General features: G+C 42.4%; 2 protein-coding genes across 4 annotated transcripts in view; one reads left to right on the top strand and one right to left on the bottom strand.

Annotated features, from left to right (window-relative positions):
- The window catches only part of Cep76 (centrosomal protein 76), a 33640-nt gene extending 31961 nt beyond the window's left edge, over window positions 1–1679 (bottom strand). Inside the window, exons 1-2 of one of the 3 annotated variants that reach the window (XM_085699776.2) lie at window positions 1456–1679; window positions 518–673 (exon numbers count right to left, since the gene is read on the bottom strand). In XM_085699776.2, the coding sequence (XP_085555902.1) occupies window positions 518–673; window positions 1456–1518 (219 nt within the window). In that variant the 5' untranslated portion in view covers window positions 1519–1679. The remainder of the gene's footprint in view (window positions 1–517; window positions 674–1455) is intronic. The other 2 variants (XM_048419063.3, XM_048419061.3) reach the window with 2 other exon arrangements.
- Window positions 1680–1873: 194 nt separating this feature from the next.
- On the top strand, window positions 1874–15733 carry Psmg2 (proteasome assembly chaperone 2). Its single transcript, XM_048419065.2, has 7 exons — window positions 1874–2034; window positions 5335–5506; window positions 7251–7309; window positions 11229–11347; window positions 11749–11922; window positions 14143–14263; window positions 15442–15733. Exons 1-7 carry the CDS (start codon window positions 1978–1980, stop codon window positions 15532–15534), a joined length of 795 nt encoding a protein of 264 aa, XP_048275022.1. The 5' UTR covers window positions 1874–1977; the 3' UTR covers window positions 15535–15733.
- Window positions 15734–19146: the final 3413 nt, after the last annotated feature.

Below are 19146 nucleotides of genomic sequence, written 5' to 3'. Positions count from 1 at the left end.
CTAGGGGCACACAAAAAAATCCTGCCTGGAAAAACAAAAAGCAACAACAAAACACCCAAAGAAAGAATGAGTCAGTGGTTTAGAGCCCTGGTTGCTCTCACAGAGGACCTGAGTTCAATTACCAACACCCTTTCAGACCACCGTGGACACCAAGCAGGCAAGTGGTACACTGACTCACATGTGGGAAAAACAACCAGACAAACAAGTCTTTTTTAAAAACTAAGAAAATTGGAAGGGCAGTGGTAGCGCATGCCCTTTATCCACCACAAGGAGGCAGACGCCAGACTGGTTTACAGATCGAGTTCCAGGACAGCCAGGGCTATAGAGATAAACCCTGGATCGAAAAACAAAAACAAAAACAAAAAACAACAACAACAACAAAAAAAAAAAACCTGAGAAAAATGGCTATTACTAGATAGAATGAACTTTCAGTAGTTTTACAAAAGAAGAGCCCCAAGTATGGGCCCTACAAGCAAATATTAACACTTTCAATGTGTTTGCCTAGAAAACTACTCACAGGCACAAAGTTAAGTTCTTTCATTACATCATCAATGATTCCTCGACGTCTAAGAGCTTTGATCAGATCTTCTGTTGATAAATGTTGTTGATCAGGTGCCAGTTCTTCTCGTATAGTCTCGGCGAGAATTTCTCTGATTCTGCCATGGACATCCATCTGTGGAGAGAACACACATTACAATTTACAGCATTATAAAGCAGTTAAATACGCTTCTAGAGTTTGAGGCTTCTAAAACTACCGGCAAATGCCAATTTTAAAAGCAAGCGTTTGAGCAAAATATTAGAAGCAATCTGAACCGGTTATAAACTAACTTTATTGCTAGTTGCCCACAAATAATTCAATGAAAACAAATCTTTAGAAAAGGAGTGGAGATTCAGAAACAAAGGAACGCAAACCTAGAAGGAGACAGAACCGAAAGCGACCGCTTATTCAACTTGCAACTCTAAACTTATTTGCCCTTGCCTGTAGGATGGAAAAGCGAGACTGTCTAGAGGATTCGACAAAAGAAGCTAGCGACTCGGCACACAGCCTGGCGCACGAACGCACCATAAAGAGGCTTTATTACTTCAGCTTACAGGCAGCCGCGGAGCGCCGCTGGCTGAAACTCGCGCTTCTTTCTCCCCGAAGCCCCGAGTACGGTAAACGAGTTCGCTGTCACTCGTTTGAGTGCCATGTCTCCCACAGCTTCTTACCGCAGAGTGGAGGATTCCTGCCTTAAAGTAACCCTGACTTCTCGCCTCTCCAAGAATTTGAGGACACTACCAGCGATCGCCTCCGTTTCACAGCCGTCCACCCGCCGGCTGCAGAGCCCTCAGCGCTCCCTGCGCGTCTCCCACCCGGCAGATGCTTGCCCGCCCAGGCCGGGTCCACCGCCCTAGCTCGGGTCCCCACCGAGCGCCCGGAACCGAGCTCGGGGCCGGTCCGCCCGCGCTCCTCACCTTGCTCAGCTGCTGGTGGATGAGCTGCTTCAGCTCCGAGGCTTTCTCCGGAGGCAGCGACATGCCGACTCTGGCGCCTCGCGGCCGCCTCAGACGATGCAAGCGCAGAGCCCGTAGTCCCGAACACTCAGCATCAGTGGCGGGCGGAGCACAAAGCGGCGCGGCGGCGCGATCGCGTCAGACCGGGCAGGGCGGGAACCCGGCTGCCGCGGCGGCACAACAAACTGTTTTCAAACGGTGCGGATTGACAGACGCCGGGGCTGTCCCCCGAGCTGCCTGATCGACGCCGTCCACCGCGCCGCCGCCTCAGGCATTTCCCGCCCTCACGCGCGGTCCCCTCCTCCTCGTGTGTCTGTCCCCCATCTGCCGGCCGCGCGCTGAAGGCTTCTTTCCGCTCTGCGCTCAGGCAGAGCGCCGGCCGCCCGAAGGACCCGAAGGACCCCGGCCGTCACGTGTTCCGCCTCCTGCGCTCCGGATCAGGTCCGTGCTCGTGCTCCTGCTATTCTTCCGCCCGTCTTAGTCATGTTCGTTCCCTGCGGGGAGTCGGTCCCCGACCTAACGAACTTCACACTCCTGATGGTGAGTCTCCACTTGAGTTTGGCGCTGTCGCCATCCCGACCCGTTAAGCGCCACCTAGTCTTAGGAGAACCGGACTCTTGGCTGCTTCTGGAGGTTGTCGCTGTCAGCGCCATCAAAACCAGACCGCTTGCTGTAGCTTTCGTTGCCTGTCGACTGTAATGTTTGTAGATTGCAGATGCATGGCACATAAGTAGCGTGGGGAAAATCCTTAGGTTTTATCCGTGAAAGTCTCCTTTTCAGGTAGTTTGGGCCAGTACTGATCTAGGCCATCAGTTGCCACCTTAGCTGACGGGCAGTTATAGAATTGTCCTGGTTTAGTCATTTTTGATACGCATTCTGTTACAGTGACTGTTAGAAGAGATGCTTGTCATCAAAGTTTACAATGTAGTTAGAAACACATGCACATTAATAAAAAGCAATAAATAAGAAGACGGAAGGTTGTAAAAGATACAGAAATGAGATCATGGACCGGAGGAAGGCCGAAAGTGCTTTGAACAAGTCTGTATTCCCAGCAGTCCAAGACTGAGACTGGAAGGCGTCTACAGAACATCCTAAAGGAGGGTCACGTTTCCTGAATAAATAAACCAACCAGAACAAGAAAAATTGAGGGTTAAGGGGCTAGAGAAATGGCTCACTTATTAGAACCTGTAGGGTTCTTGCAGAGAATGGAGTTCAGTTACAGGCTCGCAGTGGCCTATAACTGCAACTCTAGGGTCCCTGACACTCTTGGGGCTCTCTCAGGTAGCTGCACTCACGTGTATGTACTCACAGACGCATCATTTTGAAAGGTTTTTAAATTTTGAAACATTGCAGGAGAAACACAAGGGGCTTTTGATCTCTTAGACAAATCGGTGACCAAAAAGATGGGGCTAGGAGTGCCCTGAAAAATGCATGCCTTTTAGGCCAAACCAAGGCACGTATGTTTAGAAAACTGCCAAGAATTTAGAGTGCCATGTGGAGAGAGTAGGCTTGAGGCCCAGTGACCTAGAAGGAACCAGAGGAGAGTGTAGTGTTTGCTATAAAAGGAGAGACAGAGACCTCTTATGTTTCAAGCAAGTAAGGCTTTATAAAGTGTTCATTTGGGAGTGGCACCATTAGTAGGTGGTCAGGGGGGTAAGCAAGTTACTAATGAAATGGTGAAGAATGCCGTTTGCTGGGTGGTCAAATAACTGGGAGAAGTGGAGATAGAGTAGGGAGCCTCAACCTGTGGGTCAAGTGCCACCCCTTTTTGGTGCTGAATGACCCATAAGGGCCTAAGATTATCTGAAAACACAGGTGTTTATGTGATGATTCATAACAGTAACAAAATTACAAAGTAGCAGTGAAAATAATTTTAAGCCACAACATGAGGAATGGTGTAGAAGGGGAGCATTAGGAGGGTTGAGAACCACTTAGGTAGCGCATGTGTGTATTGGAGATAAAGATCCTGCCTACACTGTAGTGGACCGCTGCTAGAGCAGTTTAGCTTTTTTGAGGCCTGAGAAGTAGCGCGGCAATGAAGGTACTATGGCATCAAAAGTACGCCCTTTTTTTTTTTTAATTTTGAGAATAAAAATACTATTGGGGTGGTTGTGGCATAAGCCTTAAATCTCAGCATTCAGAAGGCAGATCTCTGAGTTCACGGTCAGCCTGATCAATGTGTTGTGTTCCAGGGCTACCTTGTCTCAAAAAAACAAAAGAAAATTGTTTTGAAAATTAAAAGGGGGGAAGAGAACTGATTGCTCTTCTAGAGGACCTGGGTTCAATTCCCAGCACCCACATGGCAGCTCACAAATGTCTGTGATTCTATAGAGGACCCGACTCTGGTGGCAAACCATCAATGCTCATAAAATTTAAAAAAAAAATTTGCAAAGGAATAAAAGTACTGTAGTATGTTTATATACCAGTGGGCATAATCCAATAGTATAATAAGACTGGTGGTTGTACCCAAAAGTAGCAAAATCCTTGAGAAAATTACAGGAAGTAACCAGGAGTCTGGATCAAAATACCGGTGAGAGTGGAAAAGTAACCAGGGAAGACTGCCGTTCAAAAGAAGGCAATGGCTGAAAGCATGAAGAAAACAGGGAGCCCTCAGCCGCAGACTGAGGAAGGATCACAGTTGTGTTAGAAAATAGGGAGCCCTCAGCCGTGGACTCAGGAAGAATCACAGTTATGTTCCTTGCCTTGGGACATGTACATAGACTGTTATCTGTGTTTAAAGATATAACAAACAGCTTCAGAAGGTGGCTCAGTGAGAACTCAATAGCTCAATTTTGAGGATCTAGCATCACTGGCACTCACATAAAAAACTGTGGCTTTGTTGGCCTGTAACCCCTGCACCATGGAGGGCAGAGATAAGAAGGATCACTGAGCCTTCCTGGTTACCACACTAGCTCTGGGTTCACTCAGAGATCCTATCTCAAGGCACCAAGACAGTAACAGAGCAAGATACCCAAACCCAACATTATCCACTTGCCTCCATCCATGTGTCTACAAGCACCTGTGCCCACACACTAGGCAGCTGCGCTTATACACATGTGCATATGCGACACAAAAGATATTTTTGGTGGTAAATAAAATTATTTGCATATTACATTACTAGGTGTAATTAGTAAGGAAAAGTAAGAAAATCCCTGGTTTAAGCAAACAAGTAAATAATATTACTCTTTTGTGAAATACAAACAGGAGAAGTTTGTTCAGAAATTTAGCTTTATATGAATTGAGTGGCCTGTGCTATAAACACATGGCGTGTCCAGTAGATTAGAGTTCAGAAAACTCTTGTGGGGTAAAGGTAAATATTTGGCACTTTGAAGCCATGGGAAAGATAGAGAGAAAGAGTGTATGTGTGTGTTTGTGTTTAATGTGGGGATACAATCGTTCCAAACTCTGGAGTAAATAGTGTAGCAAGCTAACTGAAAGAAGACCCAAGATTTGGTTGTTGTTCATACCTCAGCCCTTCTCCTTGCTTTTTCCCTACCTTGAAAATACTGTTATCAACTGTGGCTCTCCCCTTTACCTTCTTCATGAAGTCTGTAGCCTTTTGTCACCTAGAGTAGGCCTATTCTTAATCACACTACTGAAAACAGCATACATGCATACACTGTATTCTTTCATGACACTACTGTACGTATTATTGCTTATCACAAACTCCTTCCCTAGTAGAATGGAAGCTCTACAAGGACAGGAAGTTTTGTTGGTTTGTTTTACTTTGTAAAAGAATCAGTGTCTTGCTGTGTGCCTAAGCATTCGGTATTCTTGCTATCTAAACTTAAAAGTGCTGCTAATTTTGATGATTCATAGAGCAGATCTTTTTTATTTCAGCCGGCAGTATCCGTTGGAAATGTTGGCCAGCTTGCAATCGATCTCATTATTTCTACACTGAACATGTCTAAGATTGGTTATTTCTATACTGATTGCCTGGTGCCAATGGTTGGTAATAACCCTTACGCAACTGCAGAAGAAAATTCAGATGAACTCAGTATAAATACTGAAGGTATGTCTATGGCATTTTTTTCTATGTAGAGTAGTTATTTGAGATACAATCTCACTATATAGCATAGGCTTTTCTGAAACTCCTGGCCCTCCTGTGAATGAACATGTCCAGCCTGAGTTCTTTTAAACTAGGAATAGACTCTAAGGAACAAAATACAGTGGCTCTTGAAATGCTCTGGTGATACTCACTGCTCTGCTAATCTAAAACATTAATTAGAGGCTGAAGAGATGGCTCAGTGGTAAGAATACTTGCTACTCTTCCAGAGGACCTGAATACAGTTCCCAGCACCCACACCAGACTACTCAGAACCACCTTAACTCCCCCTGCAGAGGATCTGACATATTTGGGTCTCCACGGGGAATGTGTGTGGGTGTGCACGCATGTCCATGTGCATGTACAACTAAATAAAAAGCATATATAATGGTTTTGTTTTATTCTCTGAATTTTCTGGTGGGGGGCAGGTATTCTCTGTGTAGCCCTAGCTAGCCCAGAATCACTCTTTAGCCCACGCTGGACTTGAGCTCACCGAGATCCGCCTGCCTCTGCCTCCTGAGTGCTGGGATTAAAGTCATGTGCCACCATCCAACAAATTTCTTGACTTTAAAAATTAAAATTAGACTATAAACCAGGCTTGCTGGCATACTCCTATACTCCAGCTACATGTAGTACACCTACTTCAGTAGGTGAAACAGGATGATCACTTCAACAGAATTCGAGCCAACCTGGGCATATTTTAAGACCTGTTTCCAAAACAATAAAGTAAAACATCAAGTCCTAAAGGAAGGAGCTAAAGGACAATAATTGGAAAGTGCGTAGCACTTAGAACCTGTGTGTTTTGATCACTCTTCATTTCATTCATTGAGGTAGAATCAAGTAAACCCAGAGTCCTATGGTACAGCTAGTTTGGCTAGCCAGCTTGCTGCAGGGATCCCTTATCTTCCCCGACTTTTGGTGAGCCTCATGTCCACCATGACTGTATAATACATGGTATATCAGTCAGGGTTTTCTACAACAGAACTGATAAAATGCATATATAATATAATATTAGAGTGGCTGACAGGGTCTGGCTGGTCCAAAAATGACTGATTCTAAAAGGCCAAGAATTCAGGAGTTATTCAGTCAGTGAAGTTAGTGCTTCAGCTGGTTTTCAGCCTATATTGGAATCCTGAAGAAGTAGGTTCTTTTTGTTTTTGTTGTTTGTTTTTTGAGACAGGATTTCTCTTTGTAACCCTGACTGTCCTGAAACTCGCTCAGTTGAACAGGCTGACTTGGAACTCACAGGTCCACCTCCCTTTGCCTCACTGCCTGGCAAAGAAGTAGTTTCTAATGCCAGCAACAGGATAGATTAATTGACCAGCTAAAGTGAGTGAGGGTTAACAAAAAGCAAGAGCTTCCTTTTCCATGTAGTTTTCTATGAGCTGCACTAGAAGGTGCTACCCAGGTTTAGGGAGGATCTTCCCATCTGAGATGATCTAGTCAAGAAAACCCTCACAGGTGTGTTTAGTTGTTTCCAGATGGAGGTAGGTTGACAAACAATGCTAACCATCGCATGTGGGTTCTAGGGATCCAGACTCTGGTCCTCACTCTTGTACACTAGTTCTAAAGTCTTTATTTTAACTGTTGAAAATATTTAAAAGTGCAAAAGCTATTGTACTCAAATGTTACTTATCATACTAATAATTTCAACTTAGCAACTTCTTCATTGTAGCCTGTCCTGTAATTTCCTTTCTTCTTCTCCTTGTAGTATATGCATTACCTTCACGGAAGCTAGTGGTACTTCAGTTAAGATCAATTTTCATTAAGGTTGGTATATTTACTTTTTAAATTTATTAAATTAAATAGCAACAAAAGACAAAGTCAAACAAGCATTGAAAATCAAGACAGAGAATCATTTCTCCTGTGTTATGTACTCTTAGGAAAGGTCTGATTTGATAAAAGTTTTATAAAATTTCAGTTTTGTTACTATCATTTAATTTTTATACTAGAAGGAATTGTGACTTGTAAGTTTTTATTACATTCCAATTCGGGTAGCGCTGCAGAAAAATTTTGGTATATGAATCATTTATCAAAACTGCTCTACTCACTACTCAATTTTACAAAACTGTTGTCATTACCTCAGGCTTCTGTTTCTCTCTGCTCCCAACACCTCCATACACTTAACAATCTGTGTTCCAACAGTAATACTAGTCATCTGAAGCAGGTCAAATCATATCTTTTCATCCTTGAAGCCCTCAGGTGCCTGGAGCACCTAAATGGAGCCTGCTTGTTTGTTTCCCGGCCGCCCAGACCCGAATAATAACACAGAAACTAAATTACAACACTGTTTGGCCAGTGGCTGAGGCTTCTTGTTAACTAACTTTTGCATCTTAAATTAACCCATTTCTATTCATCTGTTTATCACACGAGGCCTACCAGAAAGGTTCCAGGGTGTTTGTCTCCTTCAGTAGCTAAATGGCCTCTCCCTCACTCTAGCCTTTTCTACTCTATCTCTGCTTGGAATTCTCGCCTTGCTCTATTCTGGTCTCTCATAGACCCAAAGTAGCTTCTTTATTAACCAATGTTAATAAAACATATTCACAGCATACAGAGGGGAATCCCACATCACTTCCACTTTTCTGTCTAAATAAAAAGAAAGATTTTTGACTTTAACATAGTAAAATTACATATAACAAAACAGGTATCAAGCAAGAATTACAGTTACAATATTTATATCTACTTAATCTTTTATCATAACAAAGTAAAACTATAACTGTCTTCCTCTCCATCAAAGACCCCAAAAGGATATAATATTACCTAAGTTAACAGGAAGTGCATTGTAAGCAACTTTCAAAACTTTAGAATTTATAGAGACGTCCCACTGCCTGGACAGTCACCCAAAGTTCTTCTGTAACATTGGGGCATCCATCTTCAGCCTACAGGCTCATAGTATCCAGCAGACTTTTCCATGAAGCAGGAAATTTGAAAGACTATTTTGCTTCTACGGGCAGTTTGTCAGTCACTTTCTTCTGTTTCCTGCAGAATGTCTGGCAGATTCTTTCATGAAGCAGGAACCCTGAAGGACTGTCTCACCTTTAGGCAAGTTCAGCAGTCATTTTTCTGTAGGTCCAGTTCATATAATATACCATCAAGCAGTCCAGGCAAGAGCAGTTTCTTGCCCAAATGGCCAACAAACTCCTAAGGAGCCTCTTCAATGCCCATCATCCTCTTGAAGTAGATTGGTGCTGCCAGGAGCAGATATATCTATCTCATTGTAATGAAAAGTCCTCAATTCTTAAAACATTTTAAATGCTATATTCTGTTAGTTGTTGAAAGGTTTGAAGAATACCTATCCATCTGAATATCTAGAAGACCTAACTAACATGACTACAAGCTTGACTATTATAGATGACTATCTATTAACCTGTATTTCTTAATTATACATTATATTTTTAAATGAGCTGCATAAACATAATACCTTAATCAAGAGCAGAAATTTACATATAACAAAACTAACCTTAAATATGTATCAATAAACCAAGATCCATACCAGTGCAAAGTATTCATCTCTGTAGCACTCAGGGGCTTTCCATCTCTCAAAATTAATTCACAGTCCTCTACAAGGACCTATGAGACTCTGCCTGGCTGTGAGAAAATAATCTCTAGCTCCATGTGTGTGTATAATATATATGTAGTCTCTGTAGGTACACATAGCAAGAGATTGTCATAAGAACATTGTTATCCCTGGTGGTGATGGTGCATACTTTTAATCTCAGCATCTGGGAGGCAGAGGCAGGCATAGCTTTATGAGTTCAAGGCCAGCCTGGTCTACAGAGTGAGTTCTAGGACTGCCAGAGCTACACAGAGAAACCCAGTCTCAAAACTCTACCCACTCACCCCTGCCCAAAAACAAAACAAAACAAAACAAACAAACAAAAAAAAAAAACATTGCCATGATTGCAGAGAATTCTGCTGGTAGCTGCCCTGCATGGCCAACCTTCAGCCACACTGGGGCCTATGATGATGTTCAGACAATGGATTCACTCCCATCTCAGAGTCTCTACCTAGTATGCTTTCCTCCTGCTAAAGACTTGCTTCTCTTTAGTATTTGCTTACCTTCCCAGACTACATCATGTCTGCTCATCATGTGCTCACTTCAGAAATCCTCATTACCTGCCATATCGTGTATTTATTGCCTTGCTGGTGGAATAAATTATGCCTTGCCCAGCTCCTAGGATAGTGCTTTCACATACAGAAATTCAGTAAACATTTGTTGACTGGGTTATTTATTACCTGCTCAGGAGGTCAGAAATACAGAAGGTTCTTGTTTTTGTTTTTGGAGACCAGAGTCTGTTATGTAGTTAGAGTTATACTCAGCCTCTTTGGTGTGCACTATCATGCCCTGTTAAGAGTTTAGTGCAAGATGGGGAAGGGGGCACATCTTGATCCCAACAATTGAGGCAGAGGCAGGTGGATCTCTGAGTTCAAGGTCACCATGGTCTACAAAGCAAGTTCCAGGACTACCAGAGCTACATAGTGAGACCCTGTCTTAAACACACACACCCACCCCCAGAAAAAAAAAGGGTTTACTGGAAAAGGTAACTGTAACATAGTTTCTATTTTTTTTTTAACCTAAACATAATATATGTAAAAAAGAATACAAGTAAGTATTCTTCCAAGTGAAGAAATAGAATATTATCAGCTATCCAAGAACACACAGTGATAAGGTAAATCATTATTATAGAGGTGGCCGACCCCCAGAGCAGATGTTTCGTCAGTGTTCTGGGTGAGTTCATCTGTGCCTCACAGTGGCGTGCTCATTCTCTTTCTGTGTGACATTGCTTTTAAGTGCACCATTGCACCACTATTGCTACATTTGTGGGTTTTTTCCATGATAGTGCTTTTATATTTGTTTGTTGGGAGTGCATGTGCTTTTGTTTTTGTTTTTCCGGTTTTAGAAATTACTCCCAGGACCTTGGTCTTACTAGGCAAACACACTTAATGAAGTATCATCCTTAAATGTCCACACAGTTTTGAGGAACAAAGACAAATAACTAAGCTTTGCTGAGTGGTAGAGCATTTTCGTGTTATATGAGGCTCAGAGTTCCATCCCGGTCATTGGGCGGGGGGGGGGGGGGGGAATATAACTAAAAACAAGGACAGTCTCACAACCACAACATCATTCTTAACCCTGACACTATTATTACTGACTTGGTAGTGCCATCCAATGTATTTAGATCTTCCCAATTATTTTCAGAAGTCTTTATGTTCTAGATCCTGTCAAGGCTGGCTTGTTACACTTGGCAGTTACATCTTTTAGTTGGTATTCTTATGATTATAAAGATACTTTAAGTCATTGATCTTTGCCCTTCCTTTTCAATTTAAAAGAAGTAAGTGGATTTGAGGGTACTAAAAAATCATTTTAGGAGCTGGAGAGATGGCTCAGCCATTAAGAGCACTGCATGCTCTTCCAGAGGTCCTGAGTTCAATTCCCAGCAACCACATGGTGGCTCACAACCATCTGTAATGAGATCTGGTGCCCTCTTCTGGCCTGCAGGCATACATGCAGACAGAATACTGAGAATACTGTACACATAATAAATAAATAAATCTATAAAAAAGAATCATTTTAGTGTCACTAAGTCATATTGTTATCACGTGAAGTTGATAGATAAATGATTACATAGGTTATTTCTATACTCAGAACTCAATTTCTTTCTTTCTGTTGTCTCAATGGCTTACAAAGTATAAATCCAAGTCATTCTGTGAAAAACTGCTGGCCTGGGTGAAAAGTAGCAGCTGTGCCAGGATTATTGTTCTTTCAAGCAGCCATTCATATCACCGTAATGATGTACAACTTCGAAGGTATGTTCTTGCCATTGCTGTGATTTTTTTGTTGTTTTTGTTTTTGTTTTTCGAGAAAGGGTTTCTCTGAAGCTTTTGGAGCCTGTCCTGGAACTAGCTCTTGTAGACCAGGCTGGCCTCGAACTCACAGAGACCCGCCTGCCTCTGCCTCCCGAGTGCTGGGATTAAAGGCATGTGCAACCACCACCTGGCTCAGAGTGAGTTCTTAAATATATAAAAAAGACAAAATTTACCAAAAATAGAAATAGAAGCTTTTATACTTTATCCCAAAATTAATAAAGTAGTATATGAACTGCTCTTACTATTCTAAGATCTGACTTGTTTGCTTGTTTGTTTTTTGAGATAGGATTCTCTGGTATTTGTAACTTTAAAGAAAAAAACATAATTTATGATTTTTCTAGTACTCCCTTCCGGTACCTGCTTACACCTTCTATGCAAAAGAGTGTTCAAAATAAAATAAAGAGCCTTAACTGGCTAGAAATGGAAAAAAGTAAATGCATTCCTGAAATGAGTGATTCTGAATTTTGTATCCGCATTCCTGGAGGTGGCATCACAAAAACACTCTATGATGAAAGGTGAGTTTGTCTCTTTGTGTCTCATTGTCTGTGTAGCCCAAGTTGGCCTTGAACCCCTATTCCTCTTGTTTCCCCTTACCAAGTGCGTGGGATCTATTTGTACTGTAGGCTGCCTTCAGCTTACTATAATAGCTCAACCTGTGATCTTCCCGTAGTTACCTCCTAAGTGCTGGAACGAAAGCATGCATCACCAGACTGATTTATCTCTGTCCTTTTGTAGTGTTTAATCCTTTACTAAACAATTACTGATGAGGAAGGACTTTTGTCATTTGCCATTTGTTTTTGTGTCTGTGTGTGTGTGTGTGTGTGTGTTTTACAGCTTTTGTTTGCCATCTTTTATGTTATGTGATGCTTTGTAGTGATACATTTTGATTCTTTTCTCTTTTCCCTTTGTGTTGTATAGTTGTTTGTTGTTCAAAGGATTGAACTTGGGTCCTCATGAAAGACATTATGCATGATTGCTCTCTGCCTCTGAAATAGACTTGTAACCTTTTTATAGAGGTTCTCTTCATGGTCACCCTGGTGGTTACACATGCACATCCAGGTTATGCATAGAAGAACTGCTCTCCTTCATCACAGCGTCACACATTTTGCCTTTTTTCAATGCATACCCAACAACATGGGTTTAGCGCAACCATGTCTGCTGTCAGGCTCCTGCTGCTGTGGTGCTAACCAGTGCTCTATGCGAGGATTCTGACTACAGGAGACGTCTGTTGACTTCCAGTACCATATGTTCTGCTCTACCCTCTGCTGGGAAGAGATGGAAATGAGCACCATCCCTGTGGTTCCTTAGATAGACTTTTGTGAGCCACAGCTACCTGTGGACAAACACATCTTTTCTTTGCTAATACACAGAGGGTTCAATAAGTCTGTCTCATTGGACATAGTGTCAGCATTCCTGTAGACCCACACTTAGGATGCTAAGGCAGGAAGATTGAGAGTTCGAGTCTAGTCTGGGCTACATTGTGAAACTGACTTAGAAATAATCAGGGAACCTTCTGGTTTGGTTGCTTTTGCAGACCCTGAAGGAGTCATTGTAGCTAATAACTGTAATAAGTAATACCAACATGATGGTGCTTGGCACTTTTTGTGCTGTTGATGCATGATTCACTACAGATACATTTACCTTTGCTAACCACATAAGAAAAACAGTTTAAAAGCTACAAGCTTAAATGACTTCCTAACAGCTATGCACATAATAAATAGAGCCAGGATTCAAACATAGGGATCTAGCATTCTGCACTTTTAGCTTTTTTAATCTCTTCACTGGCAGGGCTAATCCCCATGGTGCATGGCACATTAGATTTTATTCTTGGTTGAACTTCTTCCTTGTTGTTTATGGATTTTTATGGGTTTTTTGCCCCCTTCCACTGAGGTAGGGATTAAACCCAGGTCCTCAAGAATGCTACTTCTGCAAGAACTTTCCATGAGCCAGATCTCTAACCCCTCCTGTTTTTTATTTTTTATTTTTTAAATATTATTTATTATATATACAATATCCTGTCTGTGTGTATGCCTGCAGGCCAGAAGAGGGCACCAGACCTCATTACAGATGGTTGTGAGCCACCATGTGGTTGCTGGGAATTGAACTCAGGACCTTTGGAAGAGCAGACAATGCTCTTAACCACTGAGCCATCTCTCCAGCCCCCTCCTGTTTTTTATTTTGAAAACATTTAAAATTTCTCTCCCAAATACTGTATGAGCTTTTCAGTTTGTTTTTCTGAAACAATTTATTGCTATTATGTTTATGTTTCTTTCTTTCTTTTCTTTCTTTTTTTTTTTTTTTTTTTTGACACAGGGTTTCTCTATAGATTTGGGGCCTGTCCTGGAGCTAGCTCTTGTAGACCAGGCTGGCCTCAAACTCACAGAGGTCCGCCTGCCTCTGCCTCCCAAGTACTGTGTTTAAAGGTGTGTGTCACCACTGCACAGCTCAAAGTAGGCTTTTGAAGTAGATCAGAACACATTTCATGTAATAGCTAGAAATAGAAAGGTTGGTTTTCCCTGAGAATGAGAATGAGGCACGCACTTGCATATTTACCCAGCTCCTGGGAAGCAGAACATATATGGGACAATAGGAGGTAAAAATAAATCTTTCTTACAAAATGATGTCTTTTCTTTGTCTAATATGAGGCATGCTAACTTGACTGTAAAGATTCACACACTACAATAAGCATCTCGTATCAGGAGAAAACACTGAATTGTTCTTCTTATTTCTTGTAGCTGTTCTAAAGAAATCCAAATGGCAGTTCTGCTGAAATTCGTTTCAGAAGGGGACAATATCCCAGATGCAGTCAGTCTTGTCGAGTATCTTAATGAATGGCTTCAAATAGTCAAACCGTCTGTAAGTCTCTGATCTGACTTGTTCTGTGTTCATTAACTTGCATTTTATGTGTAAGTAGACTAAAGAGATGAAAGTTTTTTCAGTAAATAAGCATCTTTACATAGCTTATTTTGAGCCAAACTTGAGAATAAGAGAGGACAGTTAACTGATCTGTTATCTCATTGTTTGATTAAGGCAGATTTCCAGACAGGAAAGCCCTACATTTCTCAATGTGCTCACTGTTCATGTCACAGTATTTGTGACAACAGCTTTTTGTTTTGTGGTTTTGTTTGGTTGGTTGGTTGGTTTACTTTGTGGTACAGGTTCTCTCTTTGTAGCTCTGACTGTTCTGAAGCTTGCTGGTAGACCAGGGTGGCCTTGAACTCTGCCTCCCAGTGTGTGCCCTCATGTCCTGCCCCAGGCAGCTTCTTGTAATAATAAACCAGAATTGTGTGCAGCTCAGTGCTGTAGGAAAGTACAGTGCTGCTGTGGCCATGTGAGCAGTGCCATGGCTGTTGAATACGCTATAATTGAGATATCTTTTCCTGTGAAGTGAATGTTATACTCTCTTAGTTAGGGTTTTTATTGCTGTGACAAAAAACCATGACAAGAACGAACTTGGGGAGGAATGAGTTTGTTTGGCTTATACTTCAACATTGCTGTTCATCACTGAAGAAAGTCAAACAGGGCAGGAACCTGGAGGTAGAAGCTGATGCAGAGGCCATGGAGGGGAGCTGCTTACTGGCTTGCTCACATGGCCTGCTCAGTCTGCTTTCTTATAGACCCCAGGACCACCAGCCCAGGAATGGCACCAACCGCAATGGGTTGGGCCCTCCCTCATTGATTACTAGTTGAGAAAAGGCCTGACAGATGAATCTCCTGGAGGCATTTCCTCAGCTGAGGATCCCTCCTCTTTGATGACTCTAACTTGTGTCAAGTTGACACAAAATTAGCCAATACATATACTCAGAGAAATGAGCCTTTAGGCCTTACAAAGAGCCACGGGTCAAGAGGGATGTTGCACACCTTTAGTCCCAGCTCTCGGGTGGGAAGCAGGGAATATATTTGAGATGAAGGTTAGAAACACTATTTTATATAATTATGTATAAAACTTGTTGCTTTAACTACAAATGTCAGTACCAAAGGAGATTTGAGTGGCAATATTAAAGATAAAACTGTCTTTTACTGTTCTGTTACAGAGTAACAACCCCACAGCATCTGCCTTGCCATGGAAGATCCCCAGCTCTTGGAGGCTCCTCTTCGGCAGTGGACTTCCTCCTGCACTGTTCTGATCAGTTCTGAGCCTTCTTCCTCATCCCAAAGAAATCATAAAATGAGCTACTGGATGTCTGCTGTACAGAAATCTAGGCTTTCGGAGGGTGTTAGAAATGTTTTTCACAGAAAAACCTCAAAGAAAAGAGGTTCTAGTTGTTATACTTGTTATATACAGTAAATGTAAATTTTGTACAATAAAACTTTATTTCCTAAGCAGTTTATCTGAAAAGTATCCCTTTTTAAATCAGTACTCTACTAACTTCCTGTTTCCACTATAATAAATTATCACAAGCCGAGTGGAATGGAGCCATGAGTTTATTTTGTACAGTCTGCAGGGCTGCAGTCCGGCTGGTATCAGCTGCTTTTCTGCGGGATAACTGTTACAGTGATGTCATAGCAAAACTAGGACGAGGAAAGGCTACTTACTTGTTAGACTGAGCAGTCCTTTTTATCCTTGTTGGTTTTGAATCCAGTTTCTCTCTGTAGCCCTCACTGTTCTGGAACTCACTCTGTGACCAGACTGGCCTCAGACTCAGATCTGACTGCCTCTGCCTCACAGCCTGTGTCACCAGCACTCGGCCAAAGCAAGCAATGCTTAAATGCAGTGAGCATCGAGCCTTCCAGTTTCATACAGTAAACAGTAACGAGCATAAGTTAGTCTGGTCCTGATAGTGACTTCAGTGGCTCACTGTTAATCTGTCCATAGATCATCCAAACAAAATCAATGAAGAAACTTCAAGTTAAGCTACATCATAGACCAAATGGACTTAACAGACTTCATCTAACAAGAGTACACCTCTGGCCAACAGTCCATGGGATCTCTAACAGTGATTATATTCTGTACCACAGAGCAAGTTTTAACAAATTTAAAAGAACCAAAATAAGTTATTTTATGAACTCTTAGTGTGAAAAAACTAGGTGTCAAGTCCAACAAGACAGATAAGGTGCTTGCTGCCGAGCCTGACAAAATAGGAGTTCAAGTCCCATGTGAAGCAGTTCTCTCTACTGCCTGGGAGAATCAGCCATGCCCTTTAGCTGATGTCTTCTCACATGTAGTGACCATGAGAAGTGTGCTAGAGACAATTTGGGACTCAGAGCAGCTAGCTCATCGCAGATGTTCACATAGTCTAACTGAACAGAATCCATGTCATTCGACTCTGTGGCCTGAGAAGAGCAGCAGCCTGGGCTTGAGCGGCCTGTGTGATGTCAGGAAGAACTGAATTCTGGCCTGCCTTGACCCAGGCACATGACTGCTTCAGACGTAGGAGGTGCCCAGTAGATTCGGCCAAGACAAGTTCAGAGGGCACAAGTGTCCGTCAAAAGCTCAGTTATCCCGGATGCAGCCAGCCAAGCTTTACCCCAGCAGTACAGAACTGCTTTTCAGTCTTAGGAGAAGGGCTTAGAGGTCACTGATTGCACTGATGGTTCAGCGGTTAAGAGAGCACGGGCTGCTCTTCCAGAGAGCCTGAGTTTATGTCCCAGCAACCACATTGCTGCAGCCAGCGCAGCCTGGATAGCCAAGACTGGCGGGGGGTGCCGGGATTGAGACACGGAGGCTTCTTTTCAGGTGGAAGAACAGCAACCTTTATTTTGCCCAGCAACCTCTTATACCTCTACTCCTTCTGTGGAGACTCACCAGCCAGAAAGAACATAAACATCCTTGTCAATTACAGACCACAAAGAAGTTCCGCTGTCAGTCATGGGGAGTGAGGACAGCTGGATCACAACACCACATAGTAGCACACAACTTTCTGGAGGGAGTGAGGTCTGGTGCCCTCTTCTGGCATGGAGGTGTACATGCATGAGGAACATTGTATACATAATAGATAAAACTATTATATTTTTAACAGTGGAGCTCAAAATAAGGACCTAAGTTGGGCTGGTGGTGCATATCTTTAATCCTAGCACTCAGGAGGCAGAAGCAGGCAGATCACTGTGAATTCAAGACCAGTCTGGTCTACAGAGCTAGTTCCAGTATAGCCAGTGACAGAGAAACCTTGTCTTAAAAAACTAAACAACAGGGCTGGAGAGATGGCTCAGAGGTTAAGAACACTGACTGCTCTTCCAGAGGTCCAGAGTTCAATTCCCAGTAACCACATGGTGGCTCACGGCCATCTATAATGAGGGCCATCTATAATGAGATCTGGTGTCCTCTTCTGACATGCAAGTATACATGGAAGGAATGTTGTATACATAATAAATAAATAAATCTTAAAAAAAACTAAACAACAAAAAAGGGCCTAAACTAACACTATTCTCAAACAGTGTTTTGTTTATTTTTCCTGAGTACTGGAATTAAAGGTATGCACCTCCACCACAACAAATAAATAAATAGAAAGAAAAAACTAATTCTATAGAGGTGGCAACTCTCCAGAGGTAGAGAAGGCAGAGCTCTGTGAGGTCAGCCTAGTTACAATAGTGAGTTCCACAACAGCCAGAACTACATACTGTCTTTTGTGGCCCTGTCTCAAAAAACAAAACAACAATAACAACAACAAAAAGACTATTAAACAACAGAAAATTTTTAATTTTTATCTCTTTTTTAAAAAGATTTTGTTCTGAAACCCACACCAGGCTTGAACTACCTTTGGTCTCCTGCCTCCATCTCCTGACAAGTATGAGCCATCATACCTGGACTTTTATATTGGAAAAAATTAGATGTATTTATGAGTACTTTGCTTACATGTATGTATGTGAACCAAGTATGTGCTTACTGCCAGAAGAGGTCAGAAGAGGGCATTAGATGCCCTAGAACTGAAGTTATGGATGGTTGTGAGCCACCATGTGGATGCTGGGAACAGAACCTGGATCCTCTGCAAGAGCAACAAATGATCTTAACCAATGAACCATTTCCCTACCCCCAGCTCCCATTCCTGGCTTTAAAAAGCACACACAAAGCAAAAACAGTGAAGGTGGCTAATGAGATAACTTCAGCAGTCAACAGTGCTTACTTTAAACCTGACGAGCTGAGTTTAGTTCCTAGGACAGACACACACGGGGGAGGGGGGAATAAATAAATGGGTTTGGGGTTTTTTTTTGTTGTTGTTGTTGTTTGTTTCAGTTTTTCGAGACAGGGTTTCTCTGTATAGTTTTGGAGCCTGTCCTGGAACTAGCTCTTGTAGACCATGCTGGCCTCGAACTCACAGAGATCTTCCTGCCTCGGCTTCCTGAGTGCTGGGATTAAAGGCGTGCACCACCACCACCCCGCATAAATGTATTAAATAAATAAATTTACCATCTTGAGATAGTTGTCCATTTTCTTTGTATAACAAAATGCCTGAGGCAGTGAGCTTTATGAATAAAAAAGCAATTCAGCTCTAGGCTGACTCATAACAGTTCACTCTGAGAGGAGCTAATCTTTTCTTAGATCTGCTTCAGTCCCCTCCGATGAGGCCCTACCTCTTAAGGTCCCAACAAACTCCCAATCCCCTCCAATTGGAGTCAAGATTGCAACAGGAAGTGGTTTGTCTAACTGGGCTTATTTATCAGCAAATAAATCTGGAAACAGTCTAGCGCTGCAGAGCCCTCCAAATGGCATCCAGACGTGTTAGTGAATGTGCATGAACTCCCCTCAATCCTGGGTCTCACAGACCCCAGCCTTCTGAACCACTTCCAGTCCCTGTGCATCT

This window comes from Myodes glareolus, chromosome 13 (genome assembly GCF_982192425.1).
Source record: "Myodes glareolus chromosome 13, mMyoGla1.1, whole genome shotgun sequence".
NCBI lineage: Eukaryota > Metazoa > Chordata > Mammalia > Rodentia > Cricetidae > Myodes > Myodes glareolus.
This window is presented reverse-complemented; position numbering and strand designations above follow the sequence as displayed.

What these genes read in the sequence shown, in the direction of transcription:
- Psmg2 (XM_048419065.2), top strand. Translation starts at nt 1,978, where the DNA reads ATGTTCGTTCCCTGCGGGGAGTCGGTCCCCGACCTAACGAACTTCACA. An exon ending in AATGATGTACAACTTCGAAG is followed by an intron (nt 11,348 to 11,748) that starts GTATGTTCTTGC and finishes TGATTTTTCTAG; the next exon opens with TACTCCCTTCCGGTACCTGC. An exon ending in TTCAAATAGTCAAACCGTCT is followed by an intron (nt 14,264 to 15,441) that starts GTAAGTCTCTGA and finishes GTTCTGTTACAG; the next exon opens with AGTAACAACCCCACAGCATC.